The following is a 19,621-nucleotide window of genomic DNA, read 5'->3' as shown; positions in this document are numbered from 1 at the left end:
ATTTAGACACATTTTAACCCCATAAACACTAACAAAGCTGTTTAGTGCTTCTAAGCAATGTTTTCTTGGTTTTAGCCTGTTTTGGGACAAAATGGGTATAAGTGGCTTTTAAACTCCCCACATCAATCTCAAACTCTTATAACTAGTCAGTTGCATTGGATTAATATACATTTTAACCCCAGAAACACTAACATAGCTGTTTACAGCTTCTAACCAATGTTTTCTTGGTTTTAGCATGTTTTGGGACAAAATGGGTATAAGTAGCTTTTAAACTCTCCACATCTATCTCAAAGTCTTATAATTAGTTAGTTGCATTGGATTAAGACTTATTTTGACCCCAGAAACACTAACATAGCTGTTTACAGCTTCTAAGCAATGTTTTCTTGGTTTTAGCCTGTTTTGGGACAAAATGGGTATAAGTGGCTTTTAAACTCTCCACATCAATCTCAAACACTTATAATTAGTTAGTTACATTGGATTAAGACACATTTAAACCCCAGAAACACTAGCAAAGCTGTTTAGTGCTTCTAAGCAAGGTTTTCTTGGTTTTAGCCTGTTTTGGGACAAAATGGGTATAAGTGGCTTTTAAACTCTCCACATCTATCTCAAACTCTTATAATTAGTTAGTTGCATTGGATTAAGACACATTTTAACCCCAGAAACACTAACAAATCTGTTTAGTGCATCTAAGCAATGTTTTTCTTGGTTTTAGCCTATTTTGGGACAAAATGGGTATAAGTGGCTTTTAAACTCTCCACATCCATCTCAAACTCTTATAACTAGTCAGTTGCATTGGATTAAGACACATTTTAACCCCAGAAACATTAACATAGCTGTTTACAGCTTCTAAGCAATGTTTTCTTGGTTTTAGCCTGTTATGGGACAAAATGGGTATAAGTGGCTTTTAAACTCTCCACATCCATCTCAAACTTTTATAATTAGTCAGTACCATTGGATTAAGACACATTTTAACCCCACTAACATAGCTATTTACAGCTTCTAAGCAATGTTTTCTTGGTTTTAACCTGTTTTGGGATAAAATGTGTATAAGTGGCTTTTAAACTCTCCACATCTATCTCAAACTTTTATAATTAGTTAGTTGCATTGGATTTAGACACATTTTAACCCCATAAACACTAACAAAGCTGTTTAGTGCTTCTAAGCAATGTTTTCTTGGTTTTAGCCTGTTTTGGGACAAAATGGGTATAAGTGGCTTTTAAACTCCCCACATCAATCTCAAACTCTTATAACTAGTCAGTTGCATTGGATTAATATACATTTTAACCCCATAAACACTAACATAGCTGTTTACAGCTTCTAACCAATGTTTTCTTGGTTTTAGCATGTTTTGGGACAAAATGGGTATAAGTAGCTTTTAAACTCTCCACATCTATCTCAAAGTCTTATAATTAGTTAGTTGCATTGGATTAAGACTTATTTTGACCCCAGAAACACTAACATAGCTGTTTACAGCTTCTAAGCAATGTTGTCTTGGTTTTAGCCTGTTTTTGGACAAAATGGGTATAAGTGGCTTTTAAACTCCCCACATCAATCTCAAACTCTTATAACTAGTCAGTTGCATTGGATTAAGATACATTTTAACCCCAGAAACACTAACATAGCTGTTTACAGCTTCTAAGCAATGTTTTCTTGGTTTTAGCCTGTTTTGGGACATCATGGGTATAAGTGGCTTTTAAACTCTCCACATCTATCTCAAAGTCTTATAATTAGTTAGTTGCATTGGATTTAGACACATTTTAACCCCATAAACACTAACAAAGCTGTTTAGTGCTTCTAAGCAATGTTTTCTTGGTTTTAGCCTGTTTTGGGACAAAATGGGTATAAGTGGCTTTTAAACTCCCCACATCAATCTCAAACTCTTATAACTAGTGAGTTGCATTGGATTAAGATACATTTTAACCCCAGAAACACTAACATAGCTGTTTACAGCTTCTAAGCAATGTTTTCTTGGTTTTAGCCTGTTTTGGAACATCATGGGTATAAGTGGCTTTTAAACTCTCCACATCTGTATCAAAGTCTTATAATTAGTTAGTTGCATTGGATTTAGACACATTTTAACCCCATAAACACTAACAAAGCTGTTTAGTGCTTCTAAGCAATGTTTTCTTGGTTTTAGCCTGTTTTGGGACAAAATGGGTATAAGTGGCTTTTAAACTCCCCACATCAATCTCAAACTCTTATAACTAGTCAGTTGCATTGGATTAAGACACATTTTAACCCCAGAAACACTAACATATCTGTTTACAGCTTCTCACCAATGTTTTCTTGGTTTTACCCTATTTTGGGACAAAATGGGTATAAGTGGCTTTTAAATTCTCCACATCAATCTCAAACTCTTATAATTAGTCAGTTGCATTGGATTAAGACACATTTAAACCCCAGAAACACTAACAAAGCTGTTTAGTGCTTCTAAGCAAGGTTTTCTTGGTTTTAGCCTGTTTTGGGACAAAATGGGTATAAGTGGCTTTTAAACTCTCCACATCTATCTCAAACTCTTATAATTAGTTAGTTGCATTGGATTAAGACACATTTTAACCCCAGAAACACTAACAAAGCTGTTTACTGCTTCTAAGCAATGTTTTCTTGGTTTTAGCCTGTTTTGGGACAAAATGGGTATACGTGGCTTTTTAACTCTCCACATCCATCTCAAACTCTTATAACTAGTCAGTTGCATTGGATTAAGACACATTTTAACCCCAGAAACACTAACATAGCTGTTTACAGCTTCTAAGCTATGTTTTCTTGGTTTTAGCTTGTTTTGGTACAAAATGGGTATAAGTGGCTTTTAAGTGGCTTTTAGACTCCCCACATCAATCTCAAACTCTTATAACTAGTCAGTTGCATTGGATTAAGATACATTTTAACCCCAGAAACACTAACAAAGCTGTTAAGTGCTTCTAAGCAATGCTTTCTTGGTTTTAGCCTGTTTTAGGACATAATGGGTATAAGTGGCTTTTAAACTCTCCATATCTATCTCAATCTCTTATAATTGGTTAGTTGCATTGGATTAAGACACATTTTAACCTCATAAACACTAACAAAGCAGTTTAGTGCTTCTAAGCAATGGTTTCTTGGTTTTAGCCTGTTTTGGGACAAAATGGGTATAAGTGGCTTTTAAACTCTCCACATCAATCTCAAAATCTTATAATTAGTTAGTTGCAATGGATTAAGACACATTTTAACCCCATAAACACTAACAAAGCTGTTTAGTGCTTCTAAGCGTTTTCTTGATTTTAGCCTGTTTTGGGACAAAATGGGTATAAGTGGCTTTTAAACTCTCCACATCCATCTCAAACTCTTATAACTAGTCAGTTGCATTGGATTAAGACAAATTTTAACCCCAGAAACACTAACATAGCTGTTTACAGCTTCTAAGCAATGTTTTCTTGGTTTTAGCCTGTTTTGGGACAAAATGGGTATAAGTGGCTTTTAGACTCTCCACATCAATCTCAAACTCTTATAATTAGTTAGTTGCATTGGATTAAGACACATTTTAACCCCATAAACACTAACATAGCTGTTTACAGCTTCTAAGCAACTAGGATACGACCCGCACGTACGTGCGGGTTTTTTTATAAATTTTTTTAACCTTTTCAATTTCTTTAAATCTTATAATCTGAAATACATTTAATTTTCATGAAACATCTTATTAATATATGCAAAAAGATATTGTATTGTAGTATAGATAATGAAACATATATCTATACTTATTATTTGGGATCCATAAATTTTAATGGGCCACGTGAGTATAAGTATATATGGGTTTTTACAAATTCGATCACGGCCCATGAAGAAATTTATCTTCTTCTCAATTGTGCGGAGTTACCAAAGAGACAGAGAAAAAAAACAAAAAGGCGAGATACAGAGAGAATTGTCGGTGTTGCGAAAAAATCGATCCCTAGCAATATAGATCGAATATATCCGAAAATCTCTGAAGCTTCTTCTATTACCAGTATGGAATCCCACTTAAACCAACATGATCGGATTTATTGGATAATCTGTCTTTTTGCAGTTCTCTGATTTCTACTTCAATGGATAAGGTAATAAGTCGATCTTTTATTTATAGATTCGTCTTTTCAATTATCAAGATTCGGTGTAGATTTATAATATATTTGTTCTATTATGTATGTAGCGTCGATCTGGTTTCCAAAAATAATGAATCCGATATGGATCTCCTTCTACAGGTTTGAATCTATTTCCAAATGGTTATTTTTCCTTTTTTTGTTAGTATTGAATCAATCATTCTATACTATTGAATTTTTAAACCAAATGTTATTTGTTGATTTGTTCTAAAAAAACAGGAAACCAAACAAAGAAGGCTAAAATAAAAGATAAGCACAAAACCCTTTCGTGTTTATACATCTATTATGATTTAATCCGAAATTCAAATATTTTTGATATTGATTTCTAATTTACTTGTTCTATTTTGTATGTAGCATTGGTGTGGACTGGATCGCAAAAAGGATCTTCTTCTACAGGTTGTATCTATTTACAAAACTTATAAATTTTTCTCTTTTTTATTTAAATAGAATCAATATCTATACTTAATATTGAATTTTTATGTTCTCCTCTTTGTTGGTTTGATCTCAGCTAAGGAAAACAACTAAAGAAGCGTAACTAAAAGATAAGGAAAAACTCTTTCGATTCGTGCTTATACATCCAGTCTGATGAATTAAAAACACTGATATTTTGTTTTTGTTTGGTCAGTCTATAATTTCTTTGAGTTAGACGATCATTGGACTCGGCAATTGGATTGAAGGAGGTGTTAGTGAATACTGGTGTATTCACTATTAATTGCTTTGCATAAAGTTTTCAAATGAAAGGTAAGAAAGCAAAAAAATTTTAGTTGAACACTTACTATAATGTTCATTTTCTTTTAACAAAACTAATGTTCCATTTTTTTTGTTTTGTGCGAGTAAAACTGGTGTTGGCCTAAGTTTCAACAATCACAACAAAATGGGATGTGTAGTAAAGAGGAAACCTAACCTCACTCACGGTAAGTTACTATCCAAATAAGTTAATAAAGTTTTAATTCGGTGTAAATTTGTGTTTTCTGCTGGTATTGTTAAGTAGTTATTTTAAGAAACCTTAAACCGTTTCTGCTGATATCTTCTCATATCTATACTAAACTGTTGAATTTTCTGTACTCTTGTTTGTTGATTTGTTCTTAAAATACAGGAAAACAAATAAAGAAGCCTAAAAGGAAGATAAGAAAACAAAACTCTTTCTAATTCTGTCTATACACTCTTCGTTATCTGGTTTTTGGTCATTATTGATGTTTTTGTATCGTCTGGACAGGGTTAAATTCTTCGAATTAGACACTCATTGAACACACCAATTGGATGGAAGAAGGACTCTGAACATATTGGTGTATTGAATACCTTTTGCTTTGCAAATGGTTTTTAACTCTGGTAAGAAAGCAAATTTACTATAGTTTAACACTGTCTCTATTAATCATTTTCTATTAATAAATCTAATACAGAATTTGTTTATTTTGCATGGTAAATCTAGGTCTTGCGTAAGTTTAAACAACTTGGTAGTTTTGGAGGTGGAGATCAGTACCAAGCACTACACAATCCTGGTAAGTTAATATCCTTGTAAGTTATTCAAGTTTTTATTCGACATCTTTGTTTCTGCTGGTATTGGGAATTGGTTGTTTAAAGTAAGTAGTTTCTAAATTTATAAATGTTAACAATAGTCGTTATTATAAAATACCATTAAAGAAAAGTTTCAATAGTATGGAAAAAAGTTTGAGACTTAACCTACTACTAACACAGTATGTTTAGTTCAAACATAAAAAAACCATACTAAATTATTACTGTCTCATCCTAAATCTTTAACACAAAACATCTGCTATAAAGCATACCAATCCACAAAACTCTTTCACTCATTATATTTCTCCACTTCACCAAATTCGTCAGTCTTTTCCTCATTTGTAAACTTCCTGTTATTATAACACAGCCCAGAAAAAAGTTTTCATAAGCACAGTTTAGATTTAAAGTACATATTCATCTATTTATACTATTAATTTGAATGAATAACAGTTACCTTCGGAAACGACTTTTTCCTACATGAAACCACTCATTTCAAATTCTGAAAAACTTCCTTGAATACGACGTTCATTGTTTCCTTCTGTGGTTTTCCTTCTTTATCTACAATCAAAACCTTCAGTCCTTTTTTATTAGTCACTCTTGAAACTGCCACATAAAGCTGACCATGTGAAAAACATGGCCTCGGCAAATACAACCCAACATAATCTAAAGACTGTCCCTGACTTTTGTTAATAGTCATTGCAAAAGCAACAACTAAAGGTAACTGTCTTCGCCGCATTTTGAATGGTAGTTTAGTATCTGAAGGAGTGAGCAATATCCTTGGAATGAGTATTTTGTCGCCGACTCTGTCTCCTGTAATCACAATAGCTTCCAAAACAAACTCAGCCAATTGTGTGATCTGCAACCTTGTTCCATTCATTAGCCCTCCTCTTGGATCTATATTCCTTAACAACATTACTGGACAACCCACCTTCAATCTAATTTTATGATTTGGAACTCCAGATACCTTTAGGCTATTTAAGAAATCGGGTGTAAGCACTGGATTATTTTCAAAACGTTTATCAGCTGGATCAATAGAATCTGAACTTAGGTAAGTTCTTTCTTCACCTACAAATCAAAGTCAACATACACAAAGTGTTTGTATATATATTAGATCTTTGACAAAAAGTAACATCTTTTAGAAACATGAATATTTTAAAAACAAATATTACTAACCTTCAAGCTGATCAAGCATATACTCATTGATTATGCCAACATCCTCATTGGTTGGACATAAGATTGCTCTTTCTTGAAAGAATTTAGGATCATCATTATCTTTCAAATATTTAGGATCTCCATAAACCTCTCTGCTTATTACCTCAATAGGATCATCTGCGGATGTGATTAAAAACTCTTCGGGGATATCTATTAGCACTTCACCATCGTTAGGTTCAGAAATCTTTCCATCACCAACTTTTAGTATCCATTCTGAGAAATCCTTTACTTCTTTAGTTGCTGTAGGACTCAAATTATTCGCAAGAAGCCTCATGTTCTTGGTCAACTTCAATACTTTACAATGCTTCCACAGATAAGAAGCATTTAGTGCACTCATACAGATTTCTGCTCTTCCTGCATTTGGGATGATGGGTAGCACCTGCCTGAAATCTCCACCAAATACAACAACTTTTCCACCAAAAGGTCGATTACCAGCTCCTTTTATAATATCCGAGAGACTTCTATCTAACGATTCAAAACAGTGTTTGCTCATCATTGGAGCTTCGTCCCATATTATCAAAGATGCTTCTTCCACCAGATGTGCTTGATCTGAACCCGGAGTCATTGTACAAACACTACTTTCATGCGGATTAATAGGAATTCCAAACCTAGAATGTGCTGACCTTCCACCTGCTAACAATAGAGAAGCAATGCCACTGGACGCAACGTTTAAGACGATTGATCCTCTGGCTCTTAATCCTGCTGATAGAGTTTTATATAGGAAGGTTTTACCAGTTCCACCAAATCCATAGACAAAGAACACACCGCCCATTTCCTGATCCACTGCTTCCATGATCTCTGTGTATATGTTTTTTTGCTCGTCTGTCATGCACTTTAACCATGAATCATGTTTTTCTTGCTGCTCTTTCCGGTCATAGTCTCTCTCATCAACAATCAACACATTAGTATCATCAATTATATCTTCTGGAAGTGTAGGCATTGTGGCAAAGGCTGACAACCTTGTTCCATTGCCCTTTAATATGCTGTCTATTTCGAGTAAACCAAACCTCTGCTTATCTTCATCGGATAGAATAAGATCTTCACAAAATCAAAAAGAAAATCCTAAATCAGACCTAGATTATAACTCGCACATAATAGACACTGTAATGATTATAAAAGATTGATGTTTTACCTGGTCGGTTGAAGTATACTCTCCGTCTCATCTCTATATCTTCAGTTAAAAGAGACCATGTTTTTTCCCAAACAACTTCTGGTTGAGATAAACTATTAGATTGTAGCATTACAGCGAATAGACGACGTAAGTAGTTTCCAGTACCCCAAAAACTTGTTCTCACTATATCATCTATATATTCTTGATCATTGTCTAGCAACCCTAAAGCAAAACATGCCTCTTTGTAAGTTTCATAGACGACTCCTTCAACAGTTTTAATGTCATCAAAGCACTCAGGTCCTGTGATAGTATTAAGAAGGACTCGTAGATAATATCCATCTTCGAAACCAATTGGAACGTAGTTAATCCTTCCAATTGCCATACCTGGCCTCTTTCTTAAATTAAACTTCTTTTTCTTCCCATCCCATGTGAAAAACTCAGGGATTTGCGCATATGTTTTTGTTTTCGCCAATTCACTAACTTTGCATAACTCAAACCAAGCGAGGAACATAGAATTCACTAACTCTCCCCTCTCCAAAACTGTTTCTACTTCATCATCACCCTTGAAATATATTAGGTGCTTCCCTTCTAGGTGAAAAGACAACCTTTGAACTGATGTGGACCTGTACGTTATGGGATTTTTTAATATTCTCCAACCAGCTTCGCAAGCTGAAACATACCTGCCATTACAAATTCGGTCATCATAAGCTAAATTTTTCTCAAATTTCTGGTCTGATTCAGTATGATCAAATAATACAGATAATATAAGTATTTACCTGCCATTGAAGAAATCTTTTATTTCATCAACAGTACCACTACCTTCAGTATTTTGAACCGGAGTCTCCTTTCTTACTTTGTTAGCTTTCTTGTTCTGTACTTTTTCTGTTGAAGATGGCTCAACAACAGCTGATACACGATCAGGCCCTTTAGTAATGTACTTGAATAAATATTTGATAGAACCTGTTTGGTTGCACCACTCAACATTAAGATGAGCCCGATATCTTAGTAACAACACTTTGTTATATGGAATAACATAGCGATTGTCACACTTAAAACCATTCTTCTCAATAAAATGTTTTGTTTTCCGCCTTCTGTAAACTGGAAATCCTTCTTTATCAACTGCTGTCTCATCAACATTTTTTTTGGGGAAAAACTTTGTACATTTCCCTTCGTCCATACATGGTGAATTCATATTGGCAGCCCCACATGGTCCGTGAATCATCATTTCCTTAACCATCTCATAAAGCTCGGGTTCTTTATGCTTGTCTGGGATTTCAGCGGATATAATCTTGTCGATGTCTTCTGATTTTGGCAACTTAGAATCTGGGTGCATCCATAACAAAATATGCGCATGGGGAAGTCCTCTCTTCTGGAACTCAATGGTATACATTGCTAAAAAACACGCAAACAAATCCATATTAATAAAACATCAGAAAGTTAGAAAAATGTATAAACACAAATAGCTTCATACGGAGACTTACATGAGACTGTCCGTCCTAACATATGTTTTTTTGTTAGATCATCCATTAAAGAGTTGAGCTTCATCTTGAACACTCTGCTAATAATCTCAGGCCTATCATCAATATTCAATTTTCTTGCTTCACAAAATCGAACCAGCTCAGGCCATTTAGGGTTGCAAGTGAATGTAATGAATAGATCAGGAAATCCATAATACTTACAAACTGCCATTGCATCTAGATACATATTTCTCATATATCTAGGTCCACCAACAAAAGAAGCTGGCAAGTAGCATTTGGTCCCTTGGTCATTCAAATCTGTGTTTCCTTGATTTGCAGCATCCTTCACCGTATTATAATTAGCAGCCCTCAAAGCTGACTGATTTAGCTTGAGAAAAGTTAACCTGTTAGTCTCTATAGTCGTATAAGCATCCACTAAGAATTGCTGGAACAATCTTTTGGACATTAACAGACTATGTGATTCATTCTTCCTCTCCTGTATACGGAATGCAAACCATTGGCGCATACTGATGCACTTCCTCTCTTTCTCCGGATCTCGATTCTTTTGATTTTTTTTGCAACCTCCAGGTCCTTTTAGTATTCCTGGTCTATAACCATCCTCACCTTTAGGAAACAACAAAGGATATTGTAGAGCAAGATAGGCTGGATGTATTTCACTTATTCTTTGTAATTCTCCTGATTTCTCTTCAATCACAATGTCCTGAGTCTCCTGGAATTAATGCAGCAACCTCTGATGATGTCGGTACATCATAGTTTCGTCCATCTTTTTGACGATCACTAACAATTCTCATGTGAAAACTTTCTTCAGGATTAGTATCTAGCCGCTCTTTAGCTAATCTAAAGTTTTCAACATAAGGGTTCACAGCATCTAGCATCTTGATTATAGCAGCAATCACATCATGTCTTAACTTCTGTTTTTTTTTATATTTTCCTGAATTTTTTGCTTTACTGAAAAAAAAAACAATCAGTTAATTATTTTATTTTGTAATGTGTAGATATTCATTAGACATTGGTGTTTAACATACCTAGAATGCCAGCTCTGTTTTCAACCTCATTCTCTGTATCTACAATATACAATTGTGAAAACTTTGGAAAATCACCGTCTGTAGGCTTCAAACTACCAAGTAGATGATAGTTCTCTCCTTGTATCTGGAACATGTTAGGACCACGACCTTTCACAACTGAGTTTTCGCAACACCCACCAAGTGATGTGAATGAAAAAATCATGTTGTATGCTATGATATTTTCTCTGAAATGTCTACTCAATTCGTCATCATTTATTAACAACGCAAATAACAACTCAGGCTGATTATGTAGAAAAGGAAGTTTAACAGATCCTTGCAAACAACATTGTGTGAAAGTAGGATTTTTATCTCTCTTGTGCCTATTAATCTGCTCCCCATACCACATAATAGCTCCACAATATGAACATGTAAAATCAGGATCGCCATGGTCAAGATACTCTGCATATAGTATAAAATATTTGTTAATATTACAAAATACTTAACTCATAACTCATCAATACTAACAATCGTAGCACATATTAAATGATATCTACCTGTCGCTTTTTTCTTAGCTTTAGGTGTAGGAGTCTTTTTTGATTTGGAACCAAATGCTTTTATCAAACTTTCATCTAATATGTCCAAAATCTGATATCCTTTAATAACATCTGCAGGAACATCTTCAACACCATTTTCGCCTTCTGAGTCTTCTGAATAACCATCGTCCGAACTGCTACTGCATTGGTATGTTTGTTGCTCTCTATCTCCATTAGCTTCTTCATTTTCTTTTTTCAAATGAAGTTTGTATTAAAAATAAACTTGCAACCACGTAAAATCAATACTTATGTAAATCACATGACTTTGTGTTCGTTCCTATTTGTATGTGTTGGTTGTGGATGCTAACGTCTCCTTCTGTGAATGTTGCAGCTGGAATCGGAATAGCATTTGGTTTAGGTCTAGCAAGGAATTTTGCAAGACGAAACTGTGTTTTTGGTCTAGTAAGTAATACTCCTTTTCCTCTTGATGCTATAACAGAGACAGATTAGTTAATTATAACAGTAAAGATGATTACCTACTAAGTGAACAGTCATTAAACATTTTCAAATCACTACAGTTGATAAACATTATATGTAGTACCTTGTTTGCTATTTACTGATGGAGGACTAAGTTGTTTAAATATCCTGCTGGTTTGTCTTTGTTTGTTAGGTGGAGTATCTTCCGCAATTTGTGAATGGTTGGGCAAGGTAATATCATGAGGAAGGAAGGTACCTGAATATGAATAACACTTAAGTGTAGCAATTAAACGATAGCTTTTATATTCATGGTTATTTATGAACTAACACAAACCTTGTCTAGTCATTGCAGATTCAAGCTTCCCATCTTTGATACTTTGGTGTGTGGCTATACGTTTTGCTGCTGCCGCATGTTTGTTACGGTTGGGACTGCCAAGCAGGTTTGTAACATCTGACAACACTGGTCTTGATTTTGATGCAGTCCTAGTAGAAGATCCTATTAAAATAAACAGTTTTAGATAACATGTTTAAATTATTTCTAAGTATATTTAACATATCTACAATGGTCATACCAGAGTGGAAGCTAAGCACATGTGGGTGATTCGGGTGAAGATGAGAAACTTTTTTTGCATTATCAGGTTTGTGATTCAAACCATCGAAAAGTCTTTTGAAAACTGCTTCAACTTGAATGACTGCACCTTGATTACTGACTGTATTAGGATTGAGGTTTTCATCCTTGAATTGTGACTTTCGTTTTTTTATAAAACTGCTTTGTGTGTTCTTTTGAGATCCGCATTGGAGCTCATTTTTTCTCTTCTTCATTTTGACAATATACAACTAAATTTTTCAACGATGAGGAAGCTTATTATATTTTCTTATGTTTTTTAAAACCTTAAAATCTGAAGAATTAGTTATGGCATATCAATTTAGTTGTTTAGAAAGCATCTTAATTTCTGAATTGATTTATTCCTATAATTAGTTAAATAGACTTAAATTCCTCTTTCCCGCCTTAATATTATGTGATCCCATAAATTCCTCTTTCCCGCCTTAATATTTTGTGGTCATTGCTAATATTGTTTTACTCGTAATCTGAAGAATTGGTTATCACATATTAAATTATTTGGTTAGAAAGCATGATAATATCTGATTTGATTTATTCCCAAAATTAGTTGTTGACATAAATTCCTCTTTTAAGCCTTAATATTCTGTGATAATTGCAAATCTATTCTAATCGTAATCTACTCAGTGAGGGAAAAGGATTTCTGTGATTTTGTGTGATCATCTTATTTAAAACAATTTTCTGTCGACACTTCATGAGTTATTTTTCATTACACTTTAATTATTGTTTGTTCTATGTGTTTAGTTAGTAATTTTTCTTTGTTTCTATGTTCTGTGGTTTTTATATAATTATGCTACGTATTTTAAATTATTCTACTAAACTTGTTTCTCTATGTAGGTTTATGAGTTCTTCACAAAGGTTTTGGTACATTCAGCCTGATTTTTTTTTCCCAACAGGTATGTTTGAGTAGACTACAATCATTATTTTTTTCACTAATATTAATAATACCAGTAAGTGTTTCAAAGACAAAGCATTTTTTTTTTTTTTGTAAATCTCATGAAAATTAAATGTAACAATGAAAACTTAGAAATGTCTAGCATGGAAAAAAGCTTAAACTTAGAGTATTCGAAATGAATATTCTAAGTTAAAACTAAAAAAAACCATCCTAGTTTATTTGATACTAAACAGAAAACCAACTAATAAATTGAAACACTTCACGATCCGCTTAAAAACTTAAGGCCCCGCGTCCACCTTTCCTTGAATGTTGTCTTCCTCTCCTTGAATCTTCTCTTCCTCTCCTTCAATCTTTTCCTCCTCTCCTTGAATCTTTTCATTTGCTTCTATTGCCTGACTGATTGATGGTAAACACTGCTTCTTTGAGGTTGAAGATTGTGTTGTGGCATCATCATTCGAATCCTCTTTACGTTTGGATGAGGGTGTGGTCACAGATGTCCCATTAACATTGCTATTCGTCTGTTCCTGAAAATTGAGATGTTTAAATTAAAGAACATGTTTTATTTTTTTTTTGAAAAAAACTTAAAAGAAAACGTTTTTTACCTTAACTTCATTAGAGATCATATCCGTAGGATCATTCGGTAAGTCCGATTCTTCAATATTATCAAAACATCTACTCTTGTCACCCATCTCAACATAAGAAACCTTATAAGTCTCTTTACCATCAACAATGTTAGCGGTTGCAACAGAAGCTAGGAATAAGAATGACTTTCCAACCAAAGCTTGCAAAGCAGGTGGAACAATAGTAGGATCCTGAATCTGAGAATATATTAATAGTAAAGTTTGTTTAAATTATCAATATCATGAGAAAATGGTCAATTACCACCTAAATAACAATCAGTTACCTCATCATATTCACCCCCAAGTACATCTGTAGTAGTTTGATTCACTATCTTTATAGCATTGTTGTCAAAAAGAATAAACTTTGTCTCCCCAGAGCTATCCATGACATCAAGCACGAGTTTATACCTAGAATAGACAAAATCAATAACCAAAGCATCTTCTAACATTTCCTTGATTTATATGTTAACAAAGCTGTAAATATAAAGTATAGAAATCAAGTACCTGCATACAACCTTCGAAACATCTAGGTTGCAACTCTTGCACTCAAAGAGACTTTTTTTGTTTTTGGTTATGATTTCATTCTCTTTTTTCGGTACCCTCAAACATGTTCCCTTACACTTAACACAAGTAAAGTAATACCACCCAAACTCCATATCAATGTGGTAGATACTACAATAGATTTTGAATTTCCCCTCCTATAACACAAAATAGCAAATCAGAAATGTTTCAAATCAGAACTACATCTAGTTAATAAGCTATCGTAATTACCATCTGAGCTTCAAGAAGATCTGAAATAGAACTTCATGGAAACTGGTTGAGGTAATCATCATTCTCATGTTTAGGCTTTAGACAATCAAAATTCCTTTCACCGAAAGTAATCTTCAATTCATCTTGTGGAAGCCTGTATAGTAGTTAGAAAACAATTGCATAAACATTGTATAAACATTGATTTCTATATTAAATATAGTATATTGACACAAAATCTATAAATTACGAAATGTGGAATAGTACTTGATGACAAAATCTTGAACAGCAGGGTAGTCTTCGGCATTGATTAGCAGCAACGACATATCAAAGGCATTTGAAATGGTTCTTTCTCCTACAAAAATTGTCAAGAAAACATTAAGAACCCTACACATAATTCCGTAAATACCAAGTATAAATACTCTATAAACACATACCATTGTATGTGTTAATCTTTGCACATCGGATCAAACATGTGACTATTGCCTCATTTGCCTCATGACATGCTGTCCACATTTTGTCAGCAAACTTCCCCCAAAGGGTGCATGACAAACGCTGGTCACTGTAATACCACAAAAATTAATAAACACGTTAGTCACTGAGATGATTAATTAATAGCAAAATATCTATTATAGTCTTGTTACCTTGTATCTCGAAGGATAACCTCTAATCTCTTTTTGGGTTTGTCATTAAGCTCTGAGGTTTTCATTTCTCCACAGGAAACAACCTGTCCAACAACATCTAAAGTAGGGGAATTTATGTTATTCAAGTAATAAAATAGGATAGTAATTCAAACCATTCATATAAAACTAAACCATATATTAACGTACCAATTAGAATGTGTTCATTCAATCCATCATCAGCGAGTATATTATCGAAAGAAGCTAGATCCAAATAAAAATCATTTGAAACAGAATCACATCGGCTTATGATGGTCGAGTTCATGATTGTCATCCTGTATTGATGCTTTGTTGCCCGGAACTTCCCTGTTGATCTTGACAGCTGAAAGTTCTCGATAATTCGCCAGTCACCAAAAACAATAAGTCTTTGGTGTTTGTTGAATTGCTGCTTCTTAATAGTAGCATGAATGAGGTCTCCCTATAATAACATAATTGAAAAAACATTAGAACATTAGTTAACTTTCTGGTTTGAAGTATATATGTTTATAAGTTATAAGGAGAAATCAAGAAACTTACTTGAAAATCAGCCAGAATCATTTCTATAGTTTCTCCGGCGTATGTCGTGTATTGTTTCCATGTGTGGACGATCCTGACTTTGATTTTCCACGATGTCTTGTAGGCCTTGAGGTCCGAAACATTTGTGAATCCATTCATGGCAGCCATGAGTTAATCGAAGGTAAATCTCTATTCTCTTTTCGTAGGTTTGATGATTTTTAAGATTTGCAATATATTGTATAGTTTATATAGATATTTGAAGTTGGGTTTGGTTTAAAGGTCGAATATTTGTCACATTGAATATGAGATATTTTGTTTGTTGATTTGATTTTGGGTTTGATACGATATTTCTGTTTTTAGTTTAGATTTTTGATAAATGCTATTAAATAAGTAATTATAAAAGGTAGTGAAATCGAAATGGTTGTTGTGATTGTTTGGTAAGCGAATATATGTGATTAACTGTTAATATTTGCAGTTAATGTTTTGATATGATCTTCATGATTGAATGTTTATACGTATGCTATTTTGAATGTTGATTTGAAGATTATGGAAATGATAGAGTATGATTATGTTAGTTTTGATAATATTTAAGTTTCGGGGTTTTATTATTCTTGATTTGGACATTAATTTAATAAATAAAACTGGTTAGTTGCTATAAACGGGAATTTCGAGTAATCAGATTTTTTTTGGGTTTTAATGGGATCAAACCGTTGATATGGTTGTTTCCTAATTATCTTTTGTCATATTTATCTCTTGCTCGCAGGTATATGAGGAATAATATGTTTGGATTCAGTTGTAGCTTAAACCGGATCCGAATGACCTAATGCCAAACACTAATGATCCGCGTCCGTTTGCACTTTTAATTTACCTACTTGCCCTTAAATTTTTTTTTTCTTTCTTCTTCCTTGTTTTCTGCCGTAGGGGTATTATATGGCATTTTTTGCCAAAAGTTTTTTTTTTTTCTGTTTTGTACTCCCCAATTAATAGTATAGATGCTTTCTTGGTTTTAGCCTCTTTGGGACAAAATGCGTATAAGTGGCTTTTAAACTCTCCACATCCATCTCAAACTCCTATAACTAGTCAGTTGCATTGGATTAAGACAAATTTTAACCCCAGAAACACTAACATAGCTGTTTACAGCTTCTAAGTAATGTTTTCTTGGTTTTAGCCTGTTTTGGGACAAAATGGGTATAAGTGGCTTTTAAACTCTCCACATCAATCTCAAACTCTTATAATTAGTCAGTTGCATTGGATTAAGACAAATTTTAGCCCCAGAAACACTAACATAGCTGTTTGCAGCTTCTAAGCAATGTTTTCTTGGTTTTAGTCTGTTTTGGGACAAAATGGGTATAAGTGGCTTTTAGACTCCCCACATCAATCTCAAACTCTTATAACTAGTCAGTTGCATTGGATTAAGATACATTTTAACCCCAAAAACACTAACATAGCTGTTTACAGCTTCTAAGCAATGTTTTCTTGGTTTTAGCATGTTTTGGGACAAAATGGGTATAAGTGACTTTTAAACTCTCCACATCTATCTCAAACTCTTATAATTAGTTAGTTGCATTGGATTAAGACACATTTTAAAGCCAGAAACACTAACAAAGCTGTTTAGTGCTTCTAAGCAATGGTTTCTTGGTTTTAGCCTGTTTTGAGACAAAATGGGTATAAGTGGCTTTTAAACTATCCACATCCATCTCAAACTCTTATAGCTAGTCAGTTGCATTGGCTTAAGACAAATTTTAACCCCAGAAACACTAACATAGCTGTTTACAGCTTCTAAGCAATGTTTTCTTGGTTTTAGCCTGTTTTGGGACAAAATGGGTATAAGTCGCTTTTAAACTCTCCACATCAATCTCAAACTCTTATAAATAGTTAGTTGCATTGGATTAAGACACATTTTAACCCCATTAACACTAACATAGCTGTTTACAGCTTCTAAGCAATGCTTTCTTGGTTTTAGCCTGTTTTGGGACAAAATGGGTATAAGTGGTTTTTAAACTCTCCACATCCATCTCAAACTCTTATAACTAGTCAGTTGCATTGGATTAAGATACATTTTAACCCCAGAAACACTAACATAGCTGTTTACAGCTTCTAAGCAATGTTTTCTTGGTTTTAGCATGTTTTGGGACAAAATGGGTATAAGTGGCTTTTAAACTCTCCACATCTATCTCAAAGTCTTATAATTAGTTAGTTGCATTGGATTAAGACTTATTTTGACCCCAGAAACACTAACATAGCTGTTTACAGCTTCTAAGCAATGTTTTCTTGGTTTTAGCCTGTTTTGGGACAAAATGGGTATAAGTGGCTTTTAAACTCTCCACATCAATCTCAAAATCTTATAATTAGTTAGTTGCATTGGATTAAGACACATTTTAACCCCAGAAACACTAACAAAGCTGTTTAGTGCTTCTAAGCGTTTTCTTGGTTTTAGCCTGTTTTGGGACAAAATGGGGGACAAAATGGGTATAAGTGGCTTTTAAACTCTCCGCATCCATCTCAAACTCTTATAACTAGTCAGTTGCATTGGATTAAGACAAATTTTAACCCGAGAAACACTAACATAGCTGTTTACAGCTTCTAAGCAATGTTTTCTTGGTTTTAGCCTGTTTTGGGTAAAATGGGTATAAGTGGCTTTTAAACTCTCCACATCAATCTCAAACTGTTATAATTAGTTAGTTGCATTGGATTAAGACACATTTTAACCCCATAAACACTAACATAGCTGTTTACAGCTTCTAAGCAATGCTTTCTTGGTTTTAGCCTGTTTGGGACAAAATGGGTATAAGTGGCTTTTAAACTCTCCACATCCATCTCAAACTCCTATAACTAGTCAGTTGCATTGGATTAAGACAAATTTTAACCCCAGAAACACTAACATAGCTGTTTACAGCTTCTAAGCAATGTTTTCTTGGTTTTAGCCTGTTTTGGGACAAAATGGGTATAAGTGGCTTTTAAACTCTCCACATCAATCTCAAACTCTTATAATTAGTCAGTTATATTGGATTAAGACAAATTTTAACCCCAGAAACACTAACATAGCTGTTTGCAGCTTCTAAGCAATGTTTTCTTGGTTTTAGCCTGTTTTGGGACAAAATGGGTATAAGTGGCTTTTAGACTCCCCACATCAATCTCAAACTCTTATAACTAGTCAGTTGTATTGGATTAAGATACATTTTAACCCCAGAAACACTAACATAGCTGTTTACAGCTTCTAAGCAATGTTTTCTTGGTTTTAGCATGTTTTGGGACATAATGGGTATAAGTGGCTTTTAAACTCTCCACATCTATCTCAAAGTCTTAAAATTAGTTAGTTGCATTGGATTAAGACTTATTTTGACCCCAGAAACACTAACATAGCTGTTTACAGCTTCTAAGCAATGTTTTCTTGGTTTTAGCCTGTTTTGGGACAAAATGGGTATAAGTGGCTTTCAAACTCTCCACATCAATCTCAAAATCTTGTAATTAGTTAGTTGTATTGGATTAAGACACATTTTAACCCCAGAAACACTAACAAAGTTGTTTAGTGCTTCTAAGCGTTTTCTTGGTTTTAGCCTGTTTTGGGACAAAATGGGTATAAGTGGCTTTTAAACTCTCCACATCAATCTCAAACTCTTATAATTAGTCAGTTGCATTGGATTAAGACAAATTTTAGCCCCAGAAACACTAACATAGCTGTTTGCAGCTTCTAAGCAATGTTTTCTTGGTTTTAGCCTGTTTTGGGACAAAATGGGTATAAGTGGCTTTTAGACTCCCCACATCAATCTCAAACTCTTATAACTAATCAGTTGCATTGGATTAAGATACATTTTAACCCCAAAAACACTAACATAGCTGTTTACAGCTTCTAAGCAATGTTTTCTTGGTTTTAGCATGTTTTGGGACAAAATGGGTATAAGTGACTTTTAAACTCTCCACATCTATCTCAAACTCTTATAATTAGTTAGTTGCATTGGATTAAGACACATTTTAAAGCCAGAAACACTAACAAAGCTGTTTAGTGCTTCTAAGCAATGGTTTCTTGGTTTTAGCCTGTTTTGGGACAAAATGGGTATAAGTGGCTTTTAAACTATCCACATCCATCTCAAACTCTTATAGCTAGTCAGTTGCATTGGCTTAAGACAAATTTTAA

General features: G+C 33.9%; 3 protein-coding genes across 11 annotated transcripts; 1 reads left to right on the top strand and 2 right to left on the bottom strand.

Moving 5' to 3' along the window:
• Positions 1–4,350: 4,350 nt before the first annotated feature.
• LOC104722394 (uncharacterized) lies at positions 4,351–16,699 on the top strand. 9 transcript variants are annotated; one of them, XR_015577777.1, is made up of 13 exons: positions 4,353–4,499; positions 4,612–4,844; positions 4,938–5,017; positions 5,200–5,432; positions 5,533–5,602; positions 11,092–11,161; positions 11,345–11,415; positions 11,624–11,682; positions 11,783–11,870; positions 12,006–12,068; positions 12,887–12,945; positions 15,611–15,667; positions 16,250–16,699. XR_015577777.1 is itself a non-coding variant. In XM_087480905.1 (12 exons), the coding sequence occupies exons 7-12, from the start codon at positions 11,649–11,651 to the stop codon at positions 16,255–16,257; spliced, it is 297 nt and encodes a 98-aa protein (XP_087337031.1). In that variant the 5' UTR covers positions 4,351–4,499; positions 4,612–5,017; positions 5,200–5,432; positions 5,533–5,602; positions 11,092–11,161; positions 11,345–11,415; positions 11,624–11,648; the 3' UTR covers positions 16,258–16,699. The 9 variants fall into 9 exon arrangements, 8 of the variants coding, with proteins under 8 accessions (XP_087337031.1, XP_087337034.1, XP_087337045.1 ...); XM_087480905.1 differs by having other exon boundaries at positions 4,351–4,499; positions 4,612–5,017; positions 11,624–11,661; positions 11,774–11,870; XM_087480908.1 differs by having other exon boundaries at positions 4,351–4,499; positions 4,612–5,017; positions 11,345–11,419; positions 11,624–11,661; positions 11,774–11,870.
• LOC147948323 (uncharacterized) lies at positions 6,103–7,671 on the bottom strand. Its single transcript, XM_087466314.1, has 2 exons — positions 6,789–7,671; positions 6,103–6,680 (listed from the first exon to the last, which is right to left on the bottom strand). The coding sequence occupies exons 1-2, from the start codon at positions 7,654–7,656 to the stop codon at positions 6,103–6,105; spliced, it is 1,446 nt and encodes a 481-aa protein (XP_087322440.1). The 5' UTR covers positions 7,657–7,671.
• Positions 7,901–11,508, bottom strand: LOC147948322 (uncharacterized). Its single transcript, XM_087466312.1, has 9 exons — positions 11,490–11,508; positions 11,318–11,443; positions 10,975–11,202; positions 10,442–10,879; positions 10,111–10,347; positions 9,420–10,019; positions 8,995–9,330; positions 8,715–8,898; positions 7,901–8,618 (listed from the first exon to the last, which is right to left on the bottom strand). The coding sequence occupies exons 1-9, from the start codon at positions 11,506–11,508 to the stop codon at positions 7,901–7,903; spliced, it is 2,886 nt and encodes a 961-aa protein (XP_087322438.1).
• Positions 16,700–19,621: the final 2,922 nt, after the last annotated feature.

Source organism: Camelina sativa, chromosome 2 (assembly GCF_030686135.1).
Source record: "Camelina sativa cultivar CO46 ecotype springtype chromosome 2, ASM3068613v1".
Lineage (NCBI taxonomy): Eukaryota > Viridiplantae > Streptophyta > Magnoliopsida > Brassicales > Brassicaceae > Camelina > Camelina sativa.
This window is presented reverse-complemented; position numbering and strand designations above follow the sequence as displayed.

Coding starts and splice junctions, on each gene's coding strand:
- LOC147948323 (XM_087466314.1), bottom strand. CDS start 7,656: ATGACAGACGAGCAAAAAAACATATACACAGAGATCATGGAAGCAGTG. Junction 6,681..6,788: donor TATGCTTGATCAGCTTGAAG/GTTAGTAATATT, acceptor TTTGATTTGTAG/GTGAAGAAAGAACTTACCTA.
- LOC147948322 (XM_087466312.1), bottom strand. Junction 11,203..11,317: donor ATTCACAGAAGGAGACGTTA/GCATCCACAACC, acceptor ATTTGAAAAAAG/AAAATGAAGAAGCTAATGGA. Junction 10,880..10,974: donor AGCTAAGAAAAAAGCGACAG/GTAGATATCATT, acceptor TACTATATGCAG/AGTATCTTGACCATGGCGAT.
- LOC104722394 (XM_087480896.1), top strand. CDS start 11,649: ATGGTTGGGCAAGGTAATATCATGAGGAAGGAAG. Junction 11,871..12,005: donor CGGTTGGGACTGCCAAGCAG/GTTTGTAACATC, acceptor TGGTCATACCAG/AGTGGAAGCTAAGCACATGT. Junction 12,069..12,886: donor AACTTTTTTTGCATTATCAG/GTTTGTGATTCA, acceptor TTCTCTATGTAG/GTTTATGAGTTCTTCACAAA.